The sequence below is a fragment of the Callithrix jacchus genome, chromosome X (genome assembly GCF_049354715.1).
Source record: "Callithrix jacchus isolate 240 chromosome X, calJac240_pri, whole genome shotgun sequence".
Classification (NCBI taxonomy): domain Eukaryota; kingdom Metazoa; phylum Chordata; class Mammalia; order Primates; family Cebidae; genus Callithrix; species Callithrix jacchus.
In genome coordinates this window covers 2,951,907-2,975,317 of record NC_133524.1, presented here as the reverse complement: position 1 = coordinate 2,975,317, position 23,411 = coordinate 2,951,907, and the positions used below count along the sequence as shown (strand labels likewise).

The window sequence follows — 23,411 nt, the reverse complement described above, 5'->3', positions numbered from 1 at the left end:
ATGAACAGACACTTTACGAAAGAAGACATATATGAGGCCAACAATCATATGAAAAAATGCTCATCGTCACTGGTCATCAGAGAGATGCAAATCAAAACCACATTGAGATACCATCTCACGCCAGTTAGAATGGCGATCATTAAAAAATCTGGAGACAACAGATGCTGGAGAGGATGTGGAGAAAAAGGAACACTTTTACACTGTTGGTGGGAGTGTAAATTAGTTCAACCACTGTGGAAGTCAGTGTGGCGATTCCTCAAGGCCTTAGACATAGAAATTCCATTTGACCCAGCAATCCCATTACTGGGTATATATCCAAAAGGCTATAAGTCGTTCTACTATAAGGACACATGTACACGAATGTTCATTGCAGCACTGTTTACAATAGCAAAGACTTGGAATCAACCCAAATGCCCATTGATGATAGACTGGATTGGAAAAATGTGGCACATATACACCATGGAATATTATGCAGCAATCAGAAATGATGAGTTTGTGTCGTTTGTAGGGACATGGATGAATCTGGAGAACGTCATCCTCAGCAAACTGACACAAGAACAGAAAACGAAACACCGCATATTCTCACTCATAGGCGGGTGATGAAAAATGAGAATGCATGGACACAGAGAGAAGAGTACTAAACACTAGGGTCTATTGGGGGGAAATGGGGAGGGCCAGTGGGAGGGGGAGGTTGGGAGGTATAGCCTGGGGAGAAATGCCAAATGTGGGTGAAGGGGAGAAAGAAAGCAAAGCACACTGCCATGTGTGTACCTATGCAACTGTTTTGCATGTTCTGCACATGTAACCCCAAACCTAAAATGCAATAAAAAATTAAAAAAAAATAAAAAAATTAAAAAAAAGAGAGAGAGAGAGGAAGGAAGGAAGGAAGGAATGAAGGAAAGAAAATAGCAGACTAGGGTGGGGAGCTGCAGCTCAAAGTGCCTCTAATCCCAGCACTTTGGGAGGTTGAGCCAGGCAGATCATGTGACATCAGAAGTTCGAGACCAACCTGGTCAACATGGTGAAACCCAGTCTCTACCAAAAATACAGAAATTAACCAGGTGTGGCAGCACACGCTTGTATTCCCAGCTACTCGGGTGCCTGAGTCAGGAGAATAGCTTGAACCCCTGGAGGTGGAGGGTGCAGTGAGGCAACATTGTGCCACTGCAGAATTGAATGAAGAGAAAGTGATGGATTTGGGGTGATGTAGGGACCTGCTAGCTGCTCTCTCTCTCTCTCTCTCTCTCTCTCACACACACACACACACACACACACACACATACACACACACACACACACACACACACAATTTGAGAACAGCATTAAAGACAAGTAATCCAGGGGAGCTCAGTGAAATAGATTACCTTCAAACGTCAAAAATTGCAAAAGATGTTGTTATTGCATTTGTCTTTTAGGTTTTCTTGGGGGCGGTTGTTTTGTTTTTGAGACAAGATCTCCCTGTGTCACCCAGGCTGGAGTGCAGTGGCAGGATTATAGCTCACTGCAGCATTGAACTCCTGGGCTCAAAAGATCCTCTAGCATCAGCCTCCCGAGTAGCTGGAGTTACAGGCATCACCACTCTTGGCTACTTTTTTATTCTTTATAGAGATGGGCTCTCACTATGTTGCCCATGCTGGTCTCAAACTCCTGGCCTCTGCAATCCATCTGCCTCAGCCTCCCAAAGTGCTGGGATTACAGGCACGTGCCACTGCACCTGGCCCCTAGGTTGCTGATTTCAACAAAGACTCCCCTCCCTGATGGAACTTAAGTCATGCTGCCCTGAACTTTCTTCTTGGCTACGTCTCAACCTTGGATTTACATGTTCATCTTCCAAGCCTCACTTTAGGATAAAATCCTGCTCACTCAGTTTAGCAAAAACCTCTACCCTTCATACATGATCAAGGTCCTCAGCTGCAACCCTTGATGTCTGCATCTTTAAATGAACCTCAGCGAGAATCCTGTTAGGCCAGTTTAACAAGAACCCCTGACCCACGATGTAATTTAGCACATCGTGGGTAATTATGTGCTCTTGCATTATTAGCAATCTTTTATTCACTCATCCCCCTCCCCCCGTTTTCTGCTCATGGTTGCCTATGAATTCCCAACTGTCTTCTTCCATTCGAAGTTGAACTCAGTTCTCTTCTAAAGCCTCTCCGCTACTGTAGTAGCCGGAATAAATTCTGTCTTAACATTTTTATTTTTTTATTATTAGTAGAGACGAGGTCTCACTATGTTGCCCAGGCTGGTCTGGAACTCCTGAGCTCAAATTATCTGCCTCATTCTGCTTTCCAAAGTGCTAGGATTACAGGCATCAGCCACATGCCTGGCCTGTCTTGCCATTTTTAACAAGTGTTCAATGCAACATTTTTCTCTTACGGCTAGTTCTGTGTCCGTTGGATGTGGGGAGGCTTGGGTGGATACTGATTTCTCTGGCCAAGTGCTGGAGAGTGGTGTGAGAAGCCAGGTAAGTTATTAATCAAGAAAGCAGCAGGTAATGTTCCACTCTAGGTGATTTTAGAGCCCAGGTTCCCACTGAGGCAAGAGGGTGGAAAAGTCTGGTGCAGTAGCATAGAAAAGGGGCATGAGGCAGGCTTTGTAAAATGCAGTTGCTGGAGACCTTATGTTTTTGCCTGACATGAGAAATGCATAGCGCAGAACCAACACTCTTTGAGTTTCACTGCCGGCACTCCTAAATCCAGGAGGAAGGATTGGGGAAAGCATCTCATCATGCTGTCAACCTACGTTCTCCTCCTCTTCCTCCTCCTCTGCCTTCTCCTCCTGCTTCTCCTCCTCCTCTTCTCCTCCTCCTCCTCTTCCTCCTCATCTTCCTCCTCCTTCTTCTTTTTCTTCTTTTTATTCTTCTTCCTCCTCATCCTCTTTCTCCTCCTCTCCCTCCTCCTCCTTCTTCTTTTTCTTCTTTTTATTCTTCTCCTCCTCCTCCTCTTTCTCCTCCTCTTCCTCCTCCTCTTCCTCCTCCTCTCCCTCCTCCTCTCCCTCCTCCTCTCCCTCCTCCTTTCTTCCTTTCCTTCTTTTTATTCTTCTTCTCCTCCTCCTCCATCTCCTTCTCTTCCTCCTCCTCCTTCTTCTCATCCTCCTCTTCCTCCTCCTCCTTCCTCTTCTTCTTCTTCTGTTCCCAGGAATCTAAAACACTAAAGAGCCAGGAACAGTGGTTCATGCCTGTAATCCCAGCACTATGGAAGGTTGAAGTGGGAGGATCACTTGAAGCCAGGAGTTGGGCTTCAAGACAAAACCCTGTCTCTACAAAAAATACAAAAATTAGCTGGATGTGGTGCACCTGTAGTCCCAGCTACTTGAGAGGCTGAGCTGGGATGATTGTTTGAGCCAGGCAGGTGGAGGCTGCAGTGAGCTAAGATCGCACCACTGCATTGCAGCCTGGGGGGCAGAGGGAGACCCTGTCTCAAAAACAATAAAATGAAATTAAAAATGAAACATCACAGATTTTGTTTATTCAACCAAGCCTTCCCTCATCCAACTAGAGTAACATGAGAAATGGATGAGAGTTGCAAAACCACAACTTCTGTTGTGAAATGTTTCTTCTTTCCACAATCATGAAGTCACATTCTTTCGTGAAATCTTTGGAATGTTTTCCAAATCTAAATGAGGAAATACCTCACTACCTGGTTCTGTCTATGTCCTCACAGTTACTGTCTCACACTGCACTTTGCCTTCAGGGAAATCTAAAGCAATTGTCATGCATAGTATTTTTAATGCGAAAGAACAATGAGATATCTTTTCAGCCTTTTTGGTACGATCAAACATAGCATCTGGATCTATTTCTATTGGTTTAATATCTGATATGTTCTCTACTCAAGGACAGTGTATTAAATGGATTTGGGAATCAGGGAGTGGGTATTGCAGTAACTATAGGGATGATGGAAAGAAGAAGCAGAAGTAGAAGAAGAAGAAGAAGAAGAAGAAGAAGAAGAAGAAGAAGAAGAAGAAGAAGAAAAGAGGAAGAAAAGGAGGGAGGAGAAGACGAGAAAAGGAGGAGGAGGAAAAGAAGAGGAGGAGGAAAAGAAGAGGAGGAGGAGGACAAAGAGCAGGAGGAAGAGGAGGAGGAAGAGGAGGAGAAAGAAGAGGAGGAGGAGGAAGAGGAGGAGGAGAAAGAGGAGGAGGAGGAAAAAGAGGAGGAGGAAGAGGAGGAGGAGGAAGAAGAGGAGGAGGAAGAGGAGGAGGAGGAGGAAGAGGAGGAGGAGGAGGAAGAGGAGGAGGAATAAGAGGAGGAGGAAGAAGAGGAGGAGGAGGAAGAGGAGGAGGAATAAGAGGAGGAGGAGGAAGAGGAGGAGGAGGAAGAGGAGGAGGAGGAAGAAGAGGAGGAGGAGGAAAAAGAGGAGGAGGAGGAAGAAGAAGAGGAGGAGGAGGAGGAAAAAGAGGAGGAGAAAAAAGGAAGAGGAGGAAAAAGAGGAGGAGGAGGAAGAGGAGGAGGAGGAAGAGGAGGAGGAAAAAGAGGAGGAGGAGGAAGAAGAGGAGGAGGAAGAGGAAGAGGAGGAGGATGAAGAGGAGGAGGAGGAAGAAGAGGAGGGGGAGGAAGAGGAGGAGGAAGAAGAGGAGGAAGAGGAGGAGGAGGAGGAAGAGGAGGAGGGAGAGGAGGAGGTGGAAGAGGAGGAGGAGGAAGAGGAGGAGGAGGAAGAGGAGGAGAAGGGAGAAGAGAGGAGGAAGAGGACGAGGAGGGAGAGGGAGAAGAAGAAGAAGGAAGGGGTAGAGCAAGAGGAAGAGGAGGAAAAAAAGAAGAGAAAACAACACAGGGGTGGCTGAGAATCCAGCCCATCTGTGTGTGGCAGGTGGAATCATGGTTCTCCAAAGAAGTCCTCGCTTTAATGCTTGGATCATGTGAATATGTCATACTTCATAGCAAAAGGGAATTATGGATGCAGGTAGAATTAAGCTTACAAATCACCTGGCCTTGACATGAAAAGCTGAACCTGCATTCTGTGGGTGGACTAATATGATCACAAGGTCCTTTTCAGTGGAAGAAAAAGGCAGGAGGGCAGTCAGAGTTGGAGAGAGGCAACAGAAGGGCTTGACTGGCCATTGCAGCTTCAACAATGGAGGAAGGGGACATAAGCCGGGGCTGTAACCAGCTTTCAGAAGCTGGGAAAAGCAAGGAGATGGTTTCTCCCCTATGGATCTGGGAAGACATGCAGCCCAACCACTGCTTTGGCTTCAGCCTGGGAGACCTATGCTGCACTTGTGGTCTAGAGAACTGTAGACTGTGTGTCTACAGTGTAAGGGTTTAAGCCACTCGTTTTGCAGCACTTTGTCATAGCAGCTAAGAAAGAAGAAAACAGCAAGAAAATACACGTTGAAATGTCAATAATCAAATTTTCTCTGTGTGTGTGTGTGTGTATATATATATATATATGTATGTATGTATTTTAAATAGGGATGGGGCCTTGCTCTGTTGCCCAGGCTGGTCTCAAACTCCTGGCCTCAAGCGACCCTCCCATCTTGGCTTCCCAAAGTGCTGTGATTACTAAGCGTGAGCCTCAGATGTTTTCTTCTAAATTAAACTGATCTGATCTGGTGGGAGTTCAATCGTTCCCTCAATCACACAAATGCTAAGGCATTTTTGGGATTGCGAATCTTGCTCTCGGCAGTATGTGCAGAACCTGAAATATACCAGGTATTTATGATGAGAATCACATAGGCAGATTTCCCTGTTTAAATGTACGGTTATCAAGTGTCTCTCTCTCTCTCTCAATCTCTCTTATTTTAAAATTTAATTTAATTTATTTATTTATTTATTTTTGAGACAGAGTTTCGCTCTTGTTACCCAGGCTGGTGTGCAATGGCGCGATCTCGGCTCACAGCAACCTCCGCCTCCTGGGTTCAGGCAATTCTCATGCCTCAGCCTCCCAAGTAGCTGGGATTACAGGCACGTGCCACCATGACCAGCTAATTTTTTGTATTTTTAGTAAAGACTGGGTTTCACCATGTTGACCAGGGTGGTCTTGATCTCTTGACCTTGTGATCCACCCGCCTCGGCCTCCCAACGTGCAGGGATTACAGGCGTGAGCCACCGCGCCCGGCCCTCTCTTTTATTTTTTTTAAGATGGAGTCTCACTTTGTCACCCAGGCTGGAGTGCAGTGGTGTGATCTCAGCTCACTGCAATCTCTGCCTCCCGGGTTCAAGTAATACTCGTGCCTCAGCCTCTGTAGTAGCTGGGACCACAGGCACACACTATCATGCTCAGCTAATTTCTGCATTTTTAGTAGAGACAGGGTTTCACCATGTTGGCCAGGCTGGTCTCCAACTCCTGACCTCAAGTGATCCACCCACCTTGGCCTCCCAAATGGTGGGATTACAGGTGTGAGCCACCACACCCAGCCCATTCATTTTTCAATCGAAGGCCAATTTAAGTGTTGCTATCCTTCTTACACATTTCTATGAGCTCTTTATACCTGAAAGACACTAATATTTCATAGCCATCGTTTTCATCATGATTTTTCTTTAAATTCTATTTCTAATTACGTTTGACATTATGTGCTTATTAAAAGTCATATAATGAGGTTTACCAGTCGTCTCTGTCTTAACTTGTCTCTATTTCCAAGTTTAGAAAGCCATTCTCCATCCCAAAATAAAGCCTTGCACTGGATGCTCATCTGGTGGTAGTTTTATTGTGCAGCCTTCACCTTTTATTTAAGTAAAGTTTATATTTAGGTATGATGCAATGTCATCTAAAATTTTTTTTGACAGAGTCTCACTCCATCACCAGGCGCTGGGCTAGAGTGTAGTGGCGTGATCTCAGCCCACTGCAACCTCCGCCGCTTCTTGGGTCCAAGCAATTCTTCTGCCTCAGCCTCCCAAGTAGCTGGGACTACAGGCACGTGCCACCACACCCAGCTAATTTTTGTATTTTAGTAGAGATGGGGTTTCTGTATGTTGGCAAGGATGGTCTCGATCTCTTGACCTCGTGATTCGCCCACCTCACCCTCCCAAAGTGCTGGGATTACAGGTGTGAGCCATTGCACCTGGCCGATATCATCTAAATTTTAAGAGAGCATCTCTTAGGCCCTAATCTTTAAGAGGATTTTTTAAATTAAAAAAAAAAAGTAGAGGTGGTGACAATTTTTTAAATGCTTTTTAATTTTAAAAATGCCTTTTAAAAATCTATCAGCACGATCCTGTGATTTCCATAGATACTTTGAATTTGAAGATTAAGCATCTGCAGTTTTGATGGTTATCAGGTGACTTGGAAGATCTAGTTCAGTATGCCTTAAATTATTATTTTTATCAAACATATCTATTGCCAGCCATGCGCGGGGGCTCACGCCTGTAATCCCAGCACTTTGGGAGGCCGAGGTGGGCAGATCACAATGTCAAGAAATCAAGACCAGCCTGGCCAACATGGTGAAACCCTGTCTCTACTAAAAATAAAAAAATTAGCTGGGCATGGCAGTGCATGCCTGTAGTCCCAGCTACTTGGGAAGCTGATTCAGGAGAGTCGCTTGAACCCAGGAGGTGGAGGTTGCAGTGAGCCAATATCATGCCACTGCACTCCAGCCTGGTTACAGAGCAAGACTCTGACTCAGAAAACAAAAAACAAAAAACAAAATGAAAAGCAAAAAACTATATCTATTGTCATGAGGGAAAGCCTATTTTTTAGTTATTGGGGTCTTGGGAGATTCATATGCATTATATTGTTCTTTTTTAGAAAAAAATTTGGCCAGGTGAGGTGGCTCACGCCTGTAATCCCAGCACTTTCGGAGGCCGAGGCCGGTGGATCACGAGGTCAGGAGATTGAGATCATCCTGGCCAACACAGCAAAACCCTGTCTCTATTAAAAATAGAAAAAATTAGCCGGGCATTGTGGCACGCTCTTGTAGTACCAGCTACTTGGGAGACTGCGACAGGAGAATTGCTTGAACCTGGGAGGTTCAAGCAATTGCAGTGAGCTGAGATCACATCACTGCACTCCAACCTGGGCAACAGAGCGAAACCCCATCTCAAAAAAATTAATTTAATTATGGTAAAACAACACATAACAAAATTTACCATTTTAAATCATGTTTAAGAGCACAGTTTAGTGATATTCAGGATATCCATTTTTGCTGGGCATGGTGGCTCACACCTGTAATCCCAGCACATTGGGAAGCTGATGCAAGTGGATTGCTTGACATCAGGAATTTGAGACCAGCTTGTCTCTACTAAAAATACAAAAATTAGCTGGGCGTGGTGATGTCTGCCTGTAATCCTAGCTACTCGTGAGGCTGAGGCACGAGAATCACTTGAACTCGGAAGGCAGAGGTTATAGTGAGCTAAGATCGCACCGCTGCACTCCAGCCTGGCTGACTGCAAGACTATATCTCAAAAGATGAAGTAAAATAATAAAATAAAATAAAGAACATTCAGGCTGGGCATGGTGGCTCACACCTATAATCCCAGCATTTTGGGAGGCTGAGGTGGGCGAATCACGAGGTCAAGAGATTGAGACCATCCTTGCCAACATAGTGAAACCCCGTTTCGACTAAAATACAAAAATTAGCTGGATGTGGTGGTGTGCGCCTGTAGTCCCAGCTGCTCAGGAGGCTGAGACAGGAGAATTGCTTGGACCTGGGAGGCAGATGTTGCAGTGAGCCAAGATCATGCCACTGTACTCTAGCCTGGCGCCTGGTCACAGAGTGAGACTCTGTCTCAAAAAAAAATTCATTTTTGGCCACATGATGTGGTGGTTCACACCTGTAATCCCAGCACTTTGGGAGGCCAAGGCAGGAGGATTTCTTGAGCCCAAGCAGCAGAAAAAGGATTGCTTGAGAAGCAGCAGCAGAAGCAGACAGAGGACAAAATTGAGGACTAGCTAAAACATGGAAGCAGCTTTTCATAAGACATGCCACCAGCGTGCTATGTCAGTTTACCGTTGTGATGGCAACGCTTGGGAGTGACTGCTCTTCTGTGGCAATGACCTGAGCACTCAGAACTTAACAACCTTTTCCTAGAAATTTCTGCATAAACTGCCCATGAATCTGCATGCAATTAAAAGTGGGTATAAATATGACTGCAGAAGTGCCCTGAGCTCAGAACTGTGACACTACCACCTCCATAAAGCTGTTTCTTCCACCACTGGCTCACTCTTGAATTCTTTCCTGGGGGAAGCCCTCCCAGACTAAGCCCCAATTTGGGGCTCACCTGTCCTATATCCATCTGTAGATCTTTGTCTTTTGTAGTCTATAGTCATAGATGCTTCAAATTTTGGATTTATTTTTGTTTATCCTGCTTAGATTTACTTCCTATGTGTATTGCCAAATGCTTTTCTTCGATGAAATAATTGTTTTAGCCATGTTTCTTTATTTTTTCTTAAATGTTAACTCTTCCCCACTTTTCTTATTTTGTGTTTAAGTAATCATAATTAACTGCAATTGCTGATGCTTACAACAACAGTATTCATAATAATATTTATTGACTGCTTATTCTACACAAGGTGATTTCACGTTAATTAATGCATGTAATCCTCATAGCTACTCTGTGAAGTAGACATTGTTTTTCCTCATTTTACACATGAAGAAACCAAATTGCAGAGACAGCTCCACAATGATATAGTTACCAGGAAGCAAAGTCAGGAACTTCAGCACAGTACTTTTTCTCAAAACCAGATGTGTGTTGGACAGGAAGAGAAAAGAAGGAAAAAGAGAAAATCAAGAAGTCAAACTGATAATAGTACTACCTCAAGTTTTATGTGACCCTCTGCTTCATGATAAAATTAAGTACTTACAATGATTTATTACAAAGCTACCATTTCTGGGTGTAGAATCTGCAAGCAGAAGTTTCTAACTTAGGACATTGGACCTGATGTTTCCATGAATTCTAGGAACAAAAGCTCTACAAGAATCTGCTGAAGTCACCTTGATCTGCTCTTTTCCTTGGGCAATGGCACAATTATATACTAGAAAAAAATTATACAACAAATGCTCCCCTCCAGATTCACTGTTATATGGACCCACCTTCATTTCACTGAGCTCTTGAAGAAAGGACTGAAGTCTGAGGATAAAACAATGGGTGAGGCCATCAGTTTTTATCCCAAGTGGATAAAAACTCCCAGTTACCTGACTGGGATTATAGTCAGCTGAGCACTGCTCCTATGACCATTGCAACAGTAAGTTTGTGGTGGGTAACAAATGTTCCCCACGGTCTCATGGAGCTGTGGGAAGGATGTCATCTTCCTTGTCACACCCACAGAAGGGGAAGGTCCCACAGCATGGCTGCAGCCATGGTTTCCAAATCGTGTTGAACACAGAGAACTGCTGTGGGGCTGGTGTTAGTGTCCCACGATGCTCTTTTATGGCTGCCTCCATCTTCTTGATCACAGAGTCAAATAATGGTTCGTTGTCAGGGTTCAGTGGAATGACTTCCGAAGGGTCTCTTGAGATGTCAAAGAGGAGTGGTGGGTCATGGTAGGTCACATCCCCCGAACATGAGCATATTCCACTCCCATAGCAGGCACCAGTTCCCTCAGGGTAGAATTTAGGAGTCACATAATGAACTTTCCACACAGTTGCACCTAAAAAAAAAATTTGCGTTGTGATGCCAGCTTCGTGGTGATTTTAGGACTCTTTTCATCAAAAAACGTTTTTCTCAAATGCTTTTTCTGGTGATTGATAACACGATTCTGCACAAAAGTACACAGTAACAGTAGCATTTCCTCAACTCTAAGAACAATGCACAGTTTTACTGCAAACTTGAAGACATTTTTACAAATCTTGTCATGAGAACGTTTGGAGATAACAGTGATGACCCAGGTGGGAATATGGTAATTCTGGGAATTCCAAATTAAAAATTCTACCTCAATCACATTACAAGTGATTGATCCCATCAGAGAAAATTCCTCCTGCAAAGAAAGCCAAATTCAACCAAGTAAGAATTCTGGAATTTCATGCAATGACTCCAAAAGACCTTTCTTTACAGGTGTAAGGCAGTCAATACTATTTGTTAATTTGTATTGTTTGTATGACTGTGGGACAGAAAGAATCACTAGCATGCTAGGAAGAAAGCGGAGATGAGTGACTGCCATGCAGGTCACATGGGAGAGTTTACTCCTTATTGCTAGAATAATTACTTCAGTCATCCCTAAATTCATATTCTCTTTTTCTCTCTCTCTCTCATGTATACATTCACACAAGCTAATGCACACTTACACACCCATATGAATCATGTTTTCTTAATTGTCTGTATGCTATAATGTTTTGACTATTTTTCTGAGACAGAGTCTCACTTTGTTGCCCAGGCTGGAGTGCAGTGGGACAATCATTGCCAACTGCAGCCTCAAACTTATCACTCAGCCTACAGAGTAGCTGGACTAACAGTTGTGTGCCATCGTATTTGACTAATTTGTTTTCTTTTTTAGAGACAGGGTCTTGCTATATTTCCCAGGCTGATATCAAACTGCTGGTCTCAAATAATCCTCCTACCTTGGCTTCCTAAAGTGCTGAGATTACAACTGTAAGCCACTGTGCCAGGTTAGTATTTTGACAGCTTGAGGCGCCTTATCGACTTGGGTAAAGACTGCTCCTCCCAGGGCTAGTTGATTCCTAAAAATAGTGATATGTTTTGGCTCTGTCCCCACCCTAATCTCACCTTAAATTGTAATAAACCCCACATGTCAAGGGGAGAGCCAGGTGAACATAATTGAATCATGGGAGCAGACTCTGCCATGCTGTTCCCATGGTAATGAATAGGTCTCACAAGATCTGATGGTTTCATATGGCATTTCCCTTTTTGCTTGAATCTCATCCTTTCTTGCCTTCCACCAAGTAAGATGTGTCTTTTGCCTTCTGCCATGATAGCAAGGCCTCCCTAGCCACGTGGAGCTGTGAGTCCATTAAACCTCTTTTTCCTTTATCAATTACCCAGTCTTGAGTATGTCTTTATCAGCAGTATGAGAACGGACTAATACAAATAGAAACAACTCACTTAGGAACATATCCTTCCTAAGCAAGCAACCACCTACTTTATCTAACTCTCACACAGTAAGCTGATATTTCCTCTGCCCTAAATCAACAAAGCACCAGATACCCGGCAGCTATGGACAGTCTTGTTGCACCAAAACTTACTGTGATTACTCAAACTAGATAGTATGAAGCTGTTCACACTGTTCTGCCTGACTTGCCTGAGACAGACGTACTTCGTTTTCTGCCTCTGTGCAGGACACACTTCCTGTATTTCTCCTGTGCAGGACATACTTCCTGTCACTCTCCTGAGACAGACGTAATTCCCGTTCTTCCACTGTGCAGGACACACTTCCTGTGTTTCTCCTATGCAGGACACACTTCCTGTTGCTCTCCTGAGACAGACGTACTTCCTGTTCTTCCTCTGTGCAGGACACACTTCCTGTGTTTCTCCTGTGCTTGACACACTTCCTGTTGTTCTCCTGAGACAGACGTACTTCCTGTTCTTCCTTTGTGCAGGGCACATGTCCTGTGTTTCTCCAGTGCAGGACACACTGTTTTGTTGCCACAAACTTACCGTGATTACTCAAACGAGCCAGTATGAAGCTGTTCACACTGTCCTGCCTGACGTTTCCCTTGGAAACTCTCACAGTAAAGGCTGTGTCCTGGGCTTTTCATTCCTTCCTGCGTCTGCTTCCTAGCCAAGCCTGGGTGCTTCCCACTGTGAACCTGTGTGGTGAGGTATTATCCCCTTCTCCTGAGAAATCTAAGGCATGAAAATATTGCAATGGCATTGACCTGTCTGTGTCAATACTCATTTACCTCCCAAGGTGTGACTCACTGCATCCTTTCCACTGGTGGCTCACTCATATGGGAGGCCAAGGAGACAGGATTGCTTGAGATTGGGAGTTTGAGATCAGCCTGGGGCACATAGTAAGATCTTTTCTCTATTTTTTAAAACTTTAAAAAAATTAAAATAAAACCCTTTGGGCACAAATCTCTCACACGCACTCATCTCTCTAAAATCCTACTGCAGGCCAGGTATGGTGGCTCACGCCTATAATCCCAGGACTTTGGGAGGCTGGGGTGGATGGATCACTTGAGGTCTGGAGTTCGAGACCAACCCAGCCAACATGGAGAAACCCTGTCTCTACTAAAAATTACAAAACTCAGCTGGCTGTAGATGTGCAACAAGGAGTAAATTCTTCAGTGAGACCCTGTCTCAAAAAAAGTCAAAACATGATAGGATATAGAAAATTAAGAAAACATGATTAATGTGGGTAAGTGTGCATTAGCTTGTGTGAATGTATACATGAGAGAGAAAAAAGAGAATATGAACTTAGGGATGACTGAAGCAATTATTCTAGCAACAAGGAGTAAATTCTTCCATGTGACCTGCATGGCAGTCACTCATTTCCACTTACTTCCTAGCATGCTAGTGATTGTTTGTATCCCACAGTCATGCAAACAATATAAATTAAGAAATAGTATTGACTGCCTTATGCCTGTAATCACAGCACTTTGGGAAGCCAAGGTGGGTGGATCACCTGAGGTCAGGAGTTCGAGACTGGTCTGGCCAACTTGGTGAAACCCTGTCTCTACTAAAAGTATGAAAATTAGCTGGTCATGGTGGCAAGTATCTGTAGTCCCAGTTACTCAGGAGGCTGAGGCAGGAGAATCACTAGAACCCGATAGGCAGAGGTTGGAGGTGAGTTGAGATTGCACCATTGCACTCCAGCCTGGGTGACAGAGTGAGACCCTGTCTCAAAAGAGTAAAAAATAAAATAAAAATAAAATAAAATCCTACTGTAGTACACTATCTATTTATGTGGTTTTCCCAGCAAAAAAGAACCATCATGGCTGGGCAATATCTGCATGTGACGCAGTTTGCCCCAGGAGACAAAGGAGACAGGAACAGGGCCCTTATTGTCTTCCCACGTGTCCACAGTCTTTATACTTACAATCCTTCTGATGCCACCTGACCGTGTGCAGATAGACCCCGCAGTAGTGAAAGAGGAACTCGTGGTGGGAATGAGATGCCCTTCCTTCCAGCAGGGGCATTAGGTTCTGGCCGTCAATCACTCTTGGGAGAGATAGGGGTGTGCAGAAGGTGATGAGAGAGGCATGGTTTAGTCAAGCATTTTTTTTTTTTTTGAGACAGAGTCTCGCTCTGTTGCCCAGGCTGGAGTACAAAGGCACGATCTGGGCTCACTGCGATCTCCACCTCCCAGGTTCAAGCTATCCTCCCACCTCAGCTTCCCAAGTAGCCAGGATTACAGGTGCATGCCATCATGCCAGACTAATTTTTGTATATTTAGTAGAGATGGGGGTTTCATCATGTTGACCAGGCTGGTCTCGAACTCCTGACCTCAAGTGATATGCCCACCTCGACCTCCCAAAACTGCTTTATACATACGTGTTTTTATTCAGTAATCATTTAACACTTAATTGCTTAATAGTCTAGAAGCTGTGAGGGATGCGATGATGTATGAGAATCAGACAAACACATGCATGCCTAAGTGTAATATGACAAAGGATATTAAGGTCCACCATGCATCAAGGGGAGAAAGACATCTAGCCCTATGGGCAGAATATTGATAATTAAGTAATATACTATGTACGTACACACACACATAGAATTATCAAGTATGTCCACATGTGTCCAAATATATCTCCCTAGGTTAGGAGCAACTGTTGTTTCCATACCTGTCCTGGGGCAAGATCCCTCCACCTATATAAGACAGAGTCGGGTAGATGTCCATTAGGCTGGTGGGCTCACTGATGACTCTCCCAGCCTCCAAGACCGTCGGCCACCGGAATATCCCTGGCACACGAATACCTCCTTCCCATCCTCCCATTCCTTTGCCACCTAAAACCAAAGATTACAACACAACCAAAGATGAGTTAAAACCTAACCATATCAGCCGAACGCAGTGGCTCACGCCTGTAATGCCAGCATTTTGGGAGGCCGAGGAGGGCAGATCACTTGAGGTCAGGAGTTCAAGATTAGCCTAGCCAACACGGTGAAACCTGTCTTTACTAAAAATACGAAAAAATTGGCCAGGAGTGGTGGCAAGCACCCGTAATCAAAGCTACCTGGGAGGCTGAAGCAGGAGAATAATTTAAACTCAGGAGGTGGAGGTTGCAGTGAGCTGAGATCCTGCCACTGCACTCCAGTCTGGGCAACAGAGTGAGACTCTGTCTCGAACAAACAAACAAACCCAACCATGTCATTCTCTACTGAATAGAAAATTAAATCTATATGTGACTTTTTGGAGGTCTTACTTATTCTGTGTGCTGTGTTCACAGAGAGATACAAAATAGCCATGAGGTAGCATTCTTGCCTTCCAGAAGTTAAAACATTAGTTGTCAACTTTTAGCATACAGGTGATATGTTCAATATCAATAAATGAAAATAAGCACCGTCTTAAGATAGCACACTATATGTGCCAATTACTGAGATGACCTTCCAATATCATAAGAGAGGAAAAGAGGACATTTGATAAACTGGTCAGTTCATAGTCCTTATTGGAATTAGAATGGGCTTGAAAGATAGAAGAGGTCAACTCTGTGTTTGGCATGCAAAGGCAAACTAGAAAGACACATTTTGCCAGGCGTCGTGACACACGCTTATAATCCCACCATTTTGGGAAGCCGAGGTGGGAGAATTGCTTGAGCTCAGGAGTTCCAGACCAGCATGGGCAACATAGTGAGCCCTCATCTGTACAAAAAAAGTTTTAAAATCACTCTGTCTCCAAAAAATAAAAAAGAAAAGAAAAGAAAACAACAGGTTTTATCCATGTTATGATGGCCCTTGAGGAACAAGCTGAAAAAATTCTACTTTACCCCATGATTTCCCATAAAGAGGAAGCAAGAGAGGAGTGTGAGTGGAAAAATGGCCAGAGGCAGAAAAAATGTGGAGAATCACTTCTTAGACAAAAGGCCCCTTGGATATTTCTCAGCACCAAGCAAATAATGAAGCCCTTGCTGTAAGATCAATCGTGAGATTGAGGCATTTGTTACAGAATAGAAACATGGCCCCACGCCAAATGCTGTTGCCAGGACCATATGTCTACACTCTTTAAGAAAAAATGGGAGCCTCTCTGGGGGAAAAGATCTTCCTATGTGAAATGTTCACTGAATCCCTTCTGTGTGTGGACCTGTCTGACAGGCAACATTACAAAGAAAACACAAAACCAGAGCCTCTAGCAGAAAATGAGGTAAAAGTCACTGCACAAACGTTCACTGATCTAACCACTGTTGAAAGGCATCTCAGCTTCTTGGCACCATCCTTTTTTTTTTTTTTTTTGACACTGTCTTGTTCTGTCGCCCAGGCTGGACTGCAATGGTGTGATCATAGCTCACTGCAGTCTCCAACTCCTGGGCTCAAGCGATCCTTCCCTCCATTCTAAAGAAGAAAACTTGATAAATAAGAAAAACTTGACAAACTCCCTGCACCAAATCTATGTGTTTTAACACGCAATCATAAAGCCATCCTGATGTTTTCTTCATCTTGTTTAATAAGCTGTATCTTTGTGGGGCGGAGCTGTGGGGCATAAGTAGACTAGAACAGAACCCAGCGTCTACCCAGGAGATTGAAATCGCTCTATCCAGTGAATTCATCACTTCACAGGAAGCACCTGAGAAACAGGGAACCTGTCCCAAAACGTGAGAAATGCTCGCAAGAATTTTGCCAGGCCTATTCCAGGGTTATGTGTGCTTTCTAAGGACACAGCTTTACACTCACACATCATCACGCAATTAGAATCATTATTATAATATGTACCATTGTTAGAATCACGGTGATTGTAATAATCACGTTTCATTAGAGGGCATATAAATGGTCATCCAAATCTGTTCCTCACTTTTTCTACTAGGCTTAGTAGCAATTAATCTTTGCTAATTACAGTTATGACTACAGCAAGTTCACATGATAAGCCAGAGGATGCGAATGCTTTTAGAGGCTCACTTTTAATAATTTACAATATATGATCCAGTACATACAACCCTATATGTCATCCTATCTGTGTGTGCATCTACATAGGATTTTACATTGTACATATATCGTGAATATATATTGAATTACATATATTATACATAATGGATATGGCGACTATATACACACAGTAAATATCTATAGGATTATGTACATTATATTGAATACAGTAAATAGATAAAATTATTTATATTATGCACAATGAATATATTGCATATATATATGATTATTTGTAATATGTAATGAATATAGGGACTACATACAGTGAATATGTATACTGTACATAGTGAATATATAGAATCATATACACTATGTATAATAATATGACTATACATAGTGAATATAGAGAGAATTATATATATTATGTTATATATAATCAATGTATTAAAAAGTATAATGATCTATACAATAAATATAGTAAATATATAGAGAATTATGTGTGTTGTATATAATGAATATAATGACTATATGTACATAGTGAATATGCATGGGATTATGTATATTATATATAGTAAATGTGTAGAATTACATGTATTATATTATATATAATATAGTGAATATATATGGGATTATATGTTTTATATGTAATGAATATAGTAACTACATATACATAGTGAATATATATACAGGATTATATATATGACATATGACAAATATATATGATATGTTTTATTATGTATAATTAATATGGTGAATATAGACACAGCGAATATATATAGGAAAATACATATATCACACACGCACGCACACACACACACACACACAAACACAAATTTTTAATAAAATACAAGGAAGTCCAAACATTCTGATTTTATAATGATGACAATTTTGATACCATTAGTTTTTTTGTTTTACTTAGAAGGTTAGAGGATGGGGGGAAATAGCAAATACCAAATTCTTTTTTAAATGATTCTTTCTGTTGGCATGGCTTTGCTGATGCCTAAGAGTGGGCACCATGGAGTTCTTCAACAACACAGTGTGAAGTCTCTCTCAGTGAGCTGGAAGAATCTGCCGACCATGAGGAGGGGGTCAAATGAATAACTTTTTTTCTGATCCACATCACACTCACTAAAGCGTAACGAATAGCATTATCGATGTTACTGAATTAAAAATGTGCATCTGGGTATCCAAGTGAGGATGAATCCAAAGGAGCAGTTCTCACCCAGAGCCCAGGGACGCTGTTCAACCCCTGCAATGCACAGGATGCCCCCAGCCAGGGAATCCTCCAGCCTCAAATGTCAATCGTGCAGAGGCTGGGAGAGCTGCCACAGATGGTCACTGAGACCCTACGCTCCCTCTCATGGGGTTGGCATTGCCTCACACATTTTCATTTGAAGCTCTTGGAAAGTGCCCCCAAATTTGCAACTTTTTTTCCCCCTTTTGTATAGCTTAGTAAGAGTCTAACTCACATCAAAATATCTGAACAGCATGGCAAATGAATTCAAGCAAATGCAAAGCCAATAGAGACTACAATCACCTTTGTAGATCCCGTTCCAGCCGCCCAGCTGGGTACCCCCATCCAGGGACTCCAGGTGGCCCCCGTTGTCAGAGGTGAAGTACACCAATGTGTGGTTGGCCAGGTGCTCCCGGTCCAGGGCATCCAGGATTTTACCTGGTGAGGGTCAGAAACACAAAGACGTTGACCTCTCAATGCAGATCACCACGGCAGTATTACATGTCTATTATGATGCATTTATTACACACAGCATTGAAAGCTTATTCTGCATTACACAATATTGTATAATTAATAACTATTACATGAAACTGTAATCAAGACTACTTTAAACTGTAGGTAATATAGTGTATATAATACATATATCCAGCAGTTAAAATGTTTAATATATAACATAATGCAATCTGTATATGTAACGTAATAATGTACAATTTTATACATTTCAAATTACTTATTATATATTTTTATATATTATAGGATGCATGGTACATATTTCTTCCAAGTACATGTTAATATATAACATGATATTTTAGTAATGCATAAAGAATTGTTATATATTAAAATATAATCAATTATGGAATAGAACAAAATATATTGTAATATGTATAATCAATACATATGTATTATACTGTATGATTTTACAATACTAGAAATATATTATTATATAATAGTTTTTAATGATTATGAATAATACCCTATATCACTGTGTAAAAATTGTTATATAATTTATAACATATAAGCATTATTTTATAATATAGTATTTTGTATATCAATGTAATATGTAAAAATCTGGGAGGAGGACTCAAGATGGCATTGTGAGAACAACCCAGGATTGGAGCTCTCCTTGAATCTGCAGAGAGGTGAGTCGGAGCTGCATTTCCAGACTGATCTTCGTTGCCCACAGAACAGGGAAATTCCCAAGCATAAAGGAGACGTGGGACGCCAGGCAGTACGTCTGCCTGGCGAAGCCGGCAGCCGGGGTGGTGGCGGCCGGCCCTACCCAGCGCTTCCCACAGGGCGCGCTTGTCCGAGTGCCCTGTTGAACTGGTAACCTGAGACTTGAGAGGGCTGGACTTGAGACTGAATGAGACTTGGACAGTGGGCAAGCCCAGGGGATTGGAGGGACAAAGCGTCTGGGGTAGCCCAGTGGGATGAACAAAACTGCGATTTCAAACAATCCCCGTGCAGACGGTCCGAAACGCTCTGTGGGGGAGGGGCGTCCACCATTACGGAGGCAACCTGCCCCAACTGAGATACACACCCACTGCTGATGCAGCCAGCCGTTGCCGAGGCAACCCATCCCTACTGAGATACATGCCCACTGCTGACGCAGCCTGCCATTGCTGAGGCAACCCGCTAAAACAGAGAGACTCCGCTGCAGGGCGTGGCGGAGACCACAGCAGAACAGCAGAGCCTACAGCAACAGGGCGAACCACACAACACCAGGGCGGAGCCTCGGCAGGCAAACAGTGGCTAGTCTGCCTCCAAGCTAGGCAGGACACGTCAACGGACATCCAAAAATAAAGCCCGAACCCCCCCGCCACAGAGCATTTGAGAAAAAAAGGGTTTTTATAATGAGCTCTGTTGCAGCAGAATCAAACATAGCAGCCTAACAGCCCTGAATGAACAACAGAGCTCACAGCTCAGAAATTGAGCTCCTATAAAGTACAGACTATCTCCTCAAGCAGCTCCCTGACCCCTCTATATCCAAAAGACTGACATTTGGCCGGCATCATCCTGGGACAAAGATAGCAGAAAAAGAAACTGGTAGCATCCCTCACTGTGCCACAGCTGCTAGAGGTGCACCCCAGACAAGCAGGGCCTGGAGTGGACCTCAGCAGTCATACAGCGAAGGGGCTAGACTGGTAGAAGGAAAACCAAGTAACAGAAATACTTCATCATCAACCATCTGGGTGTCCACTCAGAGACCCAATCGAAAAGTCAGCAACTACGCAGACGACAAGCGGATAAATCCACAAAGATGGGAAGAAACCAGCGAAAAAAGGAGGAAAACACCTGAAACCAGAACACCTTGCCTCCTAGAAAGTACCAAAACTCCTCACCAGCAAGGGAACAAAGCTGGACGGAGAATGACTGTGACGAAATGACGGAATTAGACTTCAGAAGGTGGATAATGAGAAACTTTTGTGAGCTAAAAGAACATGTATTAAATCAATGCAAAGAAACTAAGGAACTTGAAAAAAGATATGTGGAAATGATAACAAGAACGGATAAATTAGAGAGGAATATGAATGAATTAAAGGAGCTAAAAAACACAATACGAGAACTTCGTGAAGCATGCACAAGTTTCAATAGCCGAATTGACCAAGCAGAAGAAAGAATATCTGAAGTCGAAGACCAACTCAAAGAAATAAAACGAGAAACCAAGATTAGAGAAAAAAGTGCAAAAAGGAATGAACAAAGTCTCCAAGAAATGTGGGACTATGTGAAAAGACCTAACCTACGTTTGATAGGTGTACCAGAAGGGGACGAAGAGAATGAATCCAAGCTGGAAAATACTCTTCAGGACATCATCAAGGAAAATTTCCCCCACCTAGCAAGACAGGCCAACACTCAAACGCAGGAAATACAGAGAACACCACAAAGATATTCTGCAAGAAGAGCAACCCCAAGGCACATAATCGTCAGATTCAACAAGGTTGAAATAAAGGAGAAAATACTAAGGGCAGCCAGAGAGAAAGGTCGGGTCACTCACAAAGGGAAGCCCATCAGACTCACAACAGATCTCTCGGCAGAAACACTACAAGCAAGAAGAGAGTGGGGGCCAATATTCAACATTCTTAAAGAAAAGAACTTTCAACCCAGAATTTCATATCCAGTAAAACTGAGCCTCAGAAGTGAAGGAAAAATAAAATCCTTTGCCAACAAGCAAGTACTCAGAGATTTTGTCACCACCAGGCCTGCTTTACAAGAGCTCCTAAAAGAGGCACTACACATAGAAAGGAACAACCAGTACCAGCCATTCCAAAATCACATTAAATGCTAAAGAACACCAACATAATGAAGAATCTACAACAACTAACAGGCAAAACAGCCACTTAGCATCAAAATGGCAGTATCAAATTCACACATAACAGTATTAACCCTAAATGTAAATGGACCAATCAAAAGACACAGACTGGCAAATTGGATAAAAATCCAAAACCCATCAGTGTGCTGTATCCAGGAAACCCATCTCACATGCAAGGATACACAAAGGCTCAAAATAAAGGGATGGAGGAAGATTTACCAAGCAAATGGAGAGCAAAAAAAAAGCAGGAGTTGCAATTCTCATCTCTGATAAAGTAGACTTTAAAGCAACAAAGATCAAAAGAGACAAAGAAGGCCATTACATAATGGTAAAAGGATTGATACAACAAGAAGAGCTAACGATCCTGACATATATGGACCCAATACAGGAGCACCTGGATACATTAGGCAAGTTCTTAATGACTTACAAAGAGACTTAGACTCCCACACAATAATAGTGGGAGACTTTAACACTCCACTGTCAATATTAGACAGATCAACCAGACAGAAAATCAACGAGGATATCCAGGGCTTGAACTCAGACATGGAGCAAGCAAACCTGATAGACATTTACAGAACTCTCCACCCCAAATCCACAGAACACACATTCTTCTCAGCACCACATCACACCTACTCTAAAACTGACCACATAATTGGAAATAAAGCACTGCTCAACAAATGCAAAACAACTGAAATCATAACAAACAGCCTCTCAGACCATAGTGCAATCAAGTTAGAACTCAGAATACAGAAACCAATCCAGAACCGCACAGCTTCATGGAAACTGAACAACTGGCTCTTGAATGTTGACTGGGTAAACAATGAAATGAAGACAGAAATAAAGAAGTTCTTCGAAACCAATGAGAACGAAGACACAACATGCCAGAACCTCTGGGACACATTTAAAGCAGTCTCTAGAGGAAAGCATATAGCAATAAGTGCCCATATGAGGAGAAGGGAGAGACCCAAAATTGACACCCTATCATCAAAATTGAAAGAGCTAGAGGAGCAAGATCAAAAAAACTCAAAACCCAGCAGAAGACAAGAAATAACTAAGATCAGAGCTGAACTGAAGGAGATTGAGACACGAAAAACCCTTCAAAAAATCAATAAATCCAAGAGCTGGTTTTTTGAAAAGATCAACAAAATAGACCACTAGCCAGATTGATTAAAAAGATAAAAGCCAAATGTGGGTGAAGGGGAGAAGAAAAGAAAGCACACTGCCATGTGTGTACCTACGCAACTGTCTTGCATGCTCTGCTCATGTACCCCAAAACCTATAATTCAATAAAAAATTTAAAAAAAATTAAAAAAATTAAAAAAAATAAAAAGATAAGACAGAACAACCAAATAGATGCAATAAAAAATGATAAAGGGGAAATCACCACAGATTCCACAGAAATTCAAACCATCATCAGAGAATATTACAAACAACTCTATGCACATAAACTAGTAAACCTGGAAGAAATGGACAAATTCCTGGACTCCTGTGTCCTCCCAAGCCTAAACCAGGAGGAAGCTGAAACTATGAATAGACCAATAACAAGGTCAGAAGTCGAGGCAGCAATTAAGAGCCTACCACTCAAAAAAAGCCCAGGTCCAGATGGATTCACAGCCGAATTCTACCAGACACACAAAGAGGAGCTGGTACCATTCCTTCTAAAACTATTTCAAACAATCCAAAAAGAGGGAAGCCTTCCCAAATCATTTTACGAGACCAACATCATTCTGATACCAAAACCCGGCAGAGACCCAACAAGAAAAGAAAACTTCAGGACAACATCCATGATGAACATAGATGCAAAAATATTCAATAAAATATTGGCAAGCCGATTGCAACAGCAAATCAAAAAACTAACTCATCATGATCAAGTAGGATTCATCCCGGGTATGAAAGGCTGGTTCAACATACGCAAGTCTATCAACGTAATTCACCACATAAACAGAACCAAGGACAAAAACCACATGATTATCTCAATTGACGCAGAGAAGGCATTTGACAAAATTCAACAGCCCTTTATGCTAAAACCC

The 23,411-nt window shown here is 42.6% G+C and overlaps 1 protein-coding gene across 1 annotated transcript in view; it reads right to left on the bottom strand.

Moving 5' to 3' along the window:
* Positions 1-9,671: 9,671 nt before the first annotated feature.
* Positions 9,672-23,411, bottom strand: part of ARSH (arylsulfatase family member H) — a 32,151-nt gene continuing 18,411 nt past the window's right edge. The window contains exons 6-9 of the mRNA XM_078364215.1: positions 18,375-18,509; positions 14,608-14,770; positions 13,863-13,984; positions 9,672-10,517 (exon numbers count right to left, since the gene is read on the bottom strand). Of these exons, the coding sequence (XP_078220341.1) occupies positions 10,150-10,517; positions 13,863-13,984; positions 14,608-14,770; positions 18,375-18,509 (788 nt within the window). The 3' untranslated portion in view covers positions 9,672-10,149. The remainder of the gene's footprint in view (positions 10,518-13,862; positions 13,985-14,607; positions 14,771-18,374; positions 18,510-23,411) is intronic.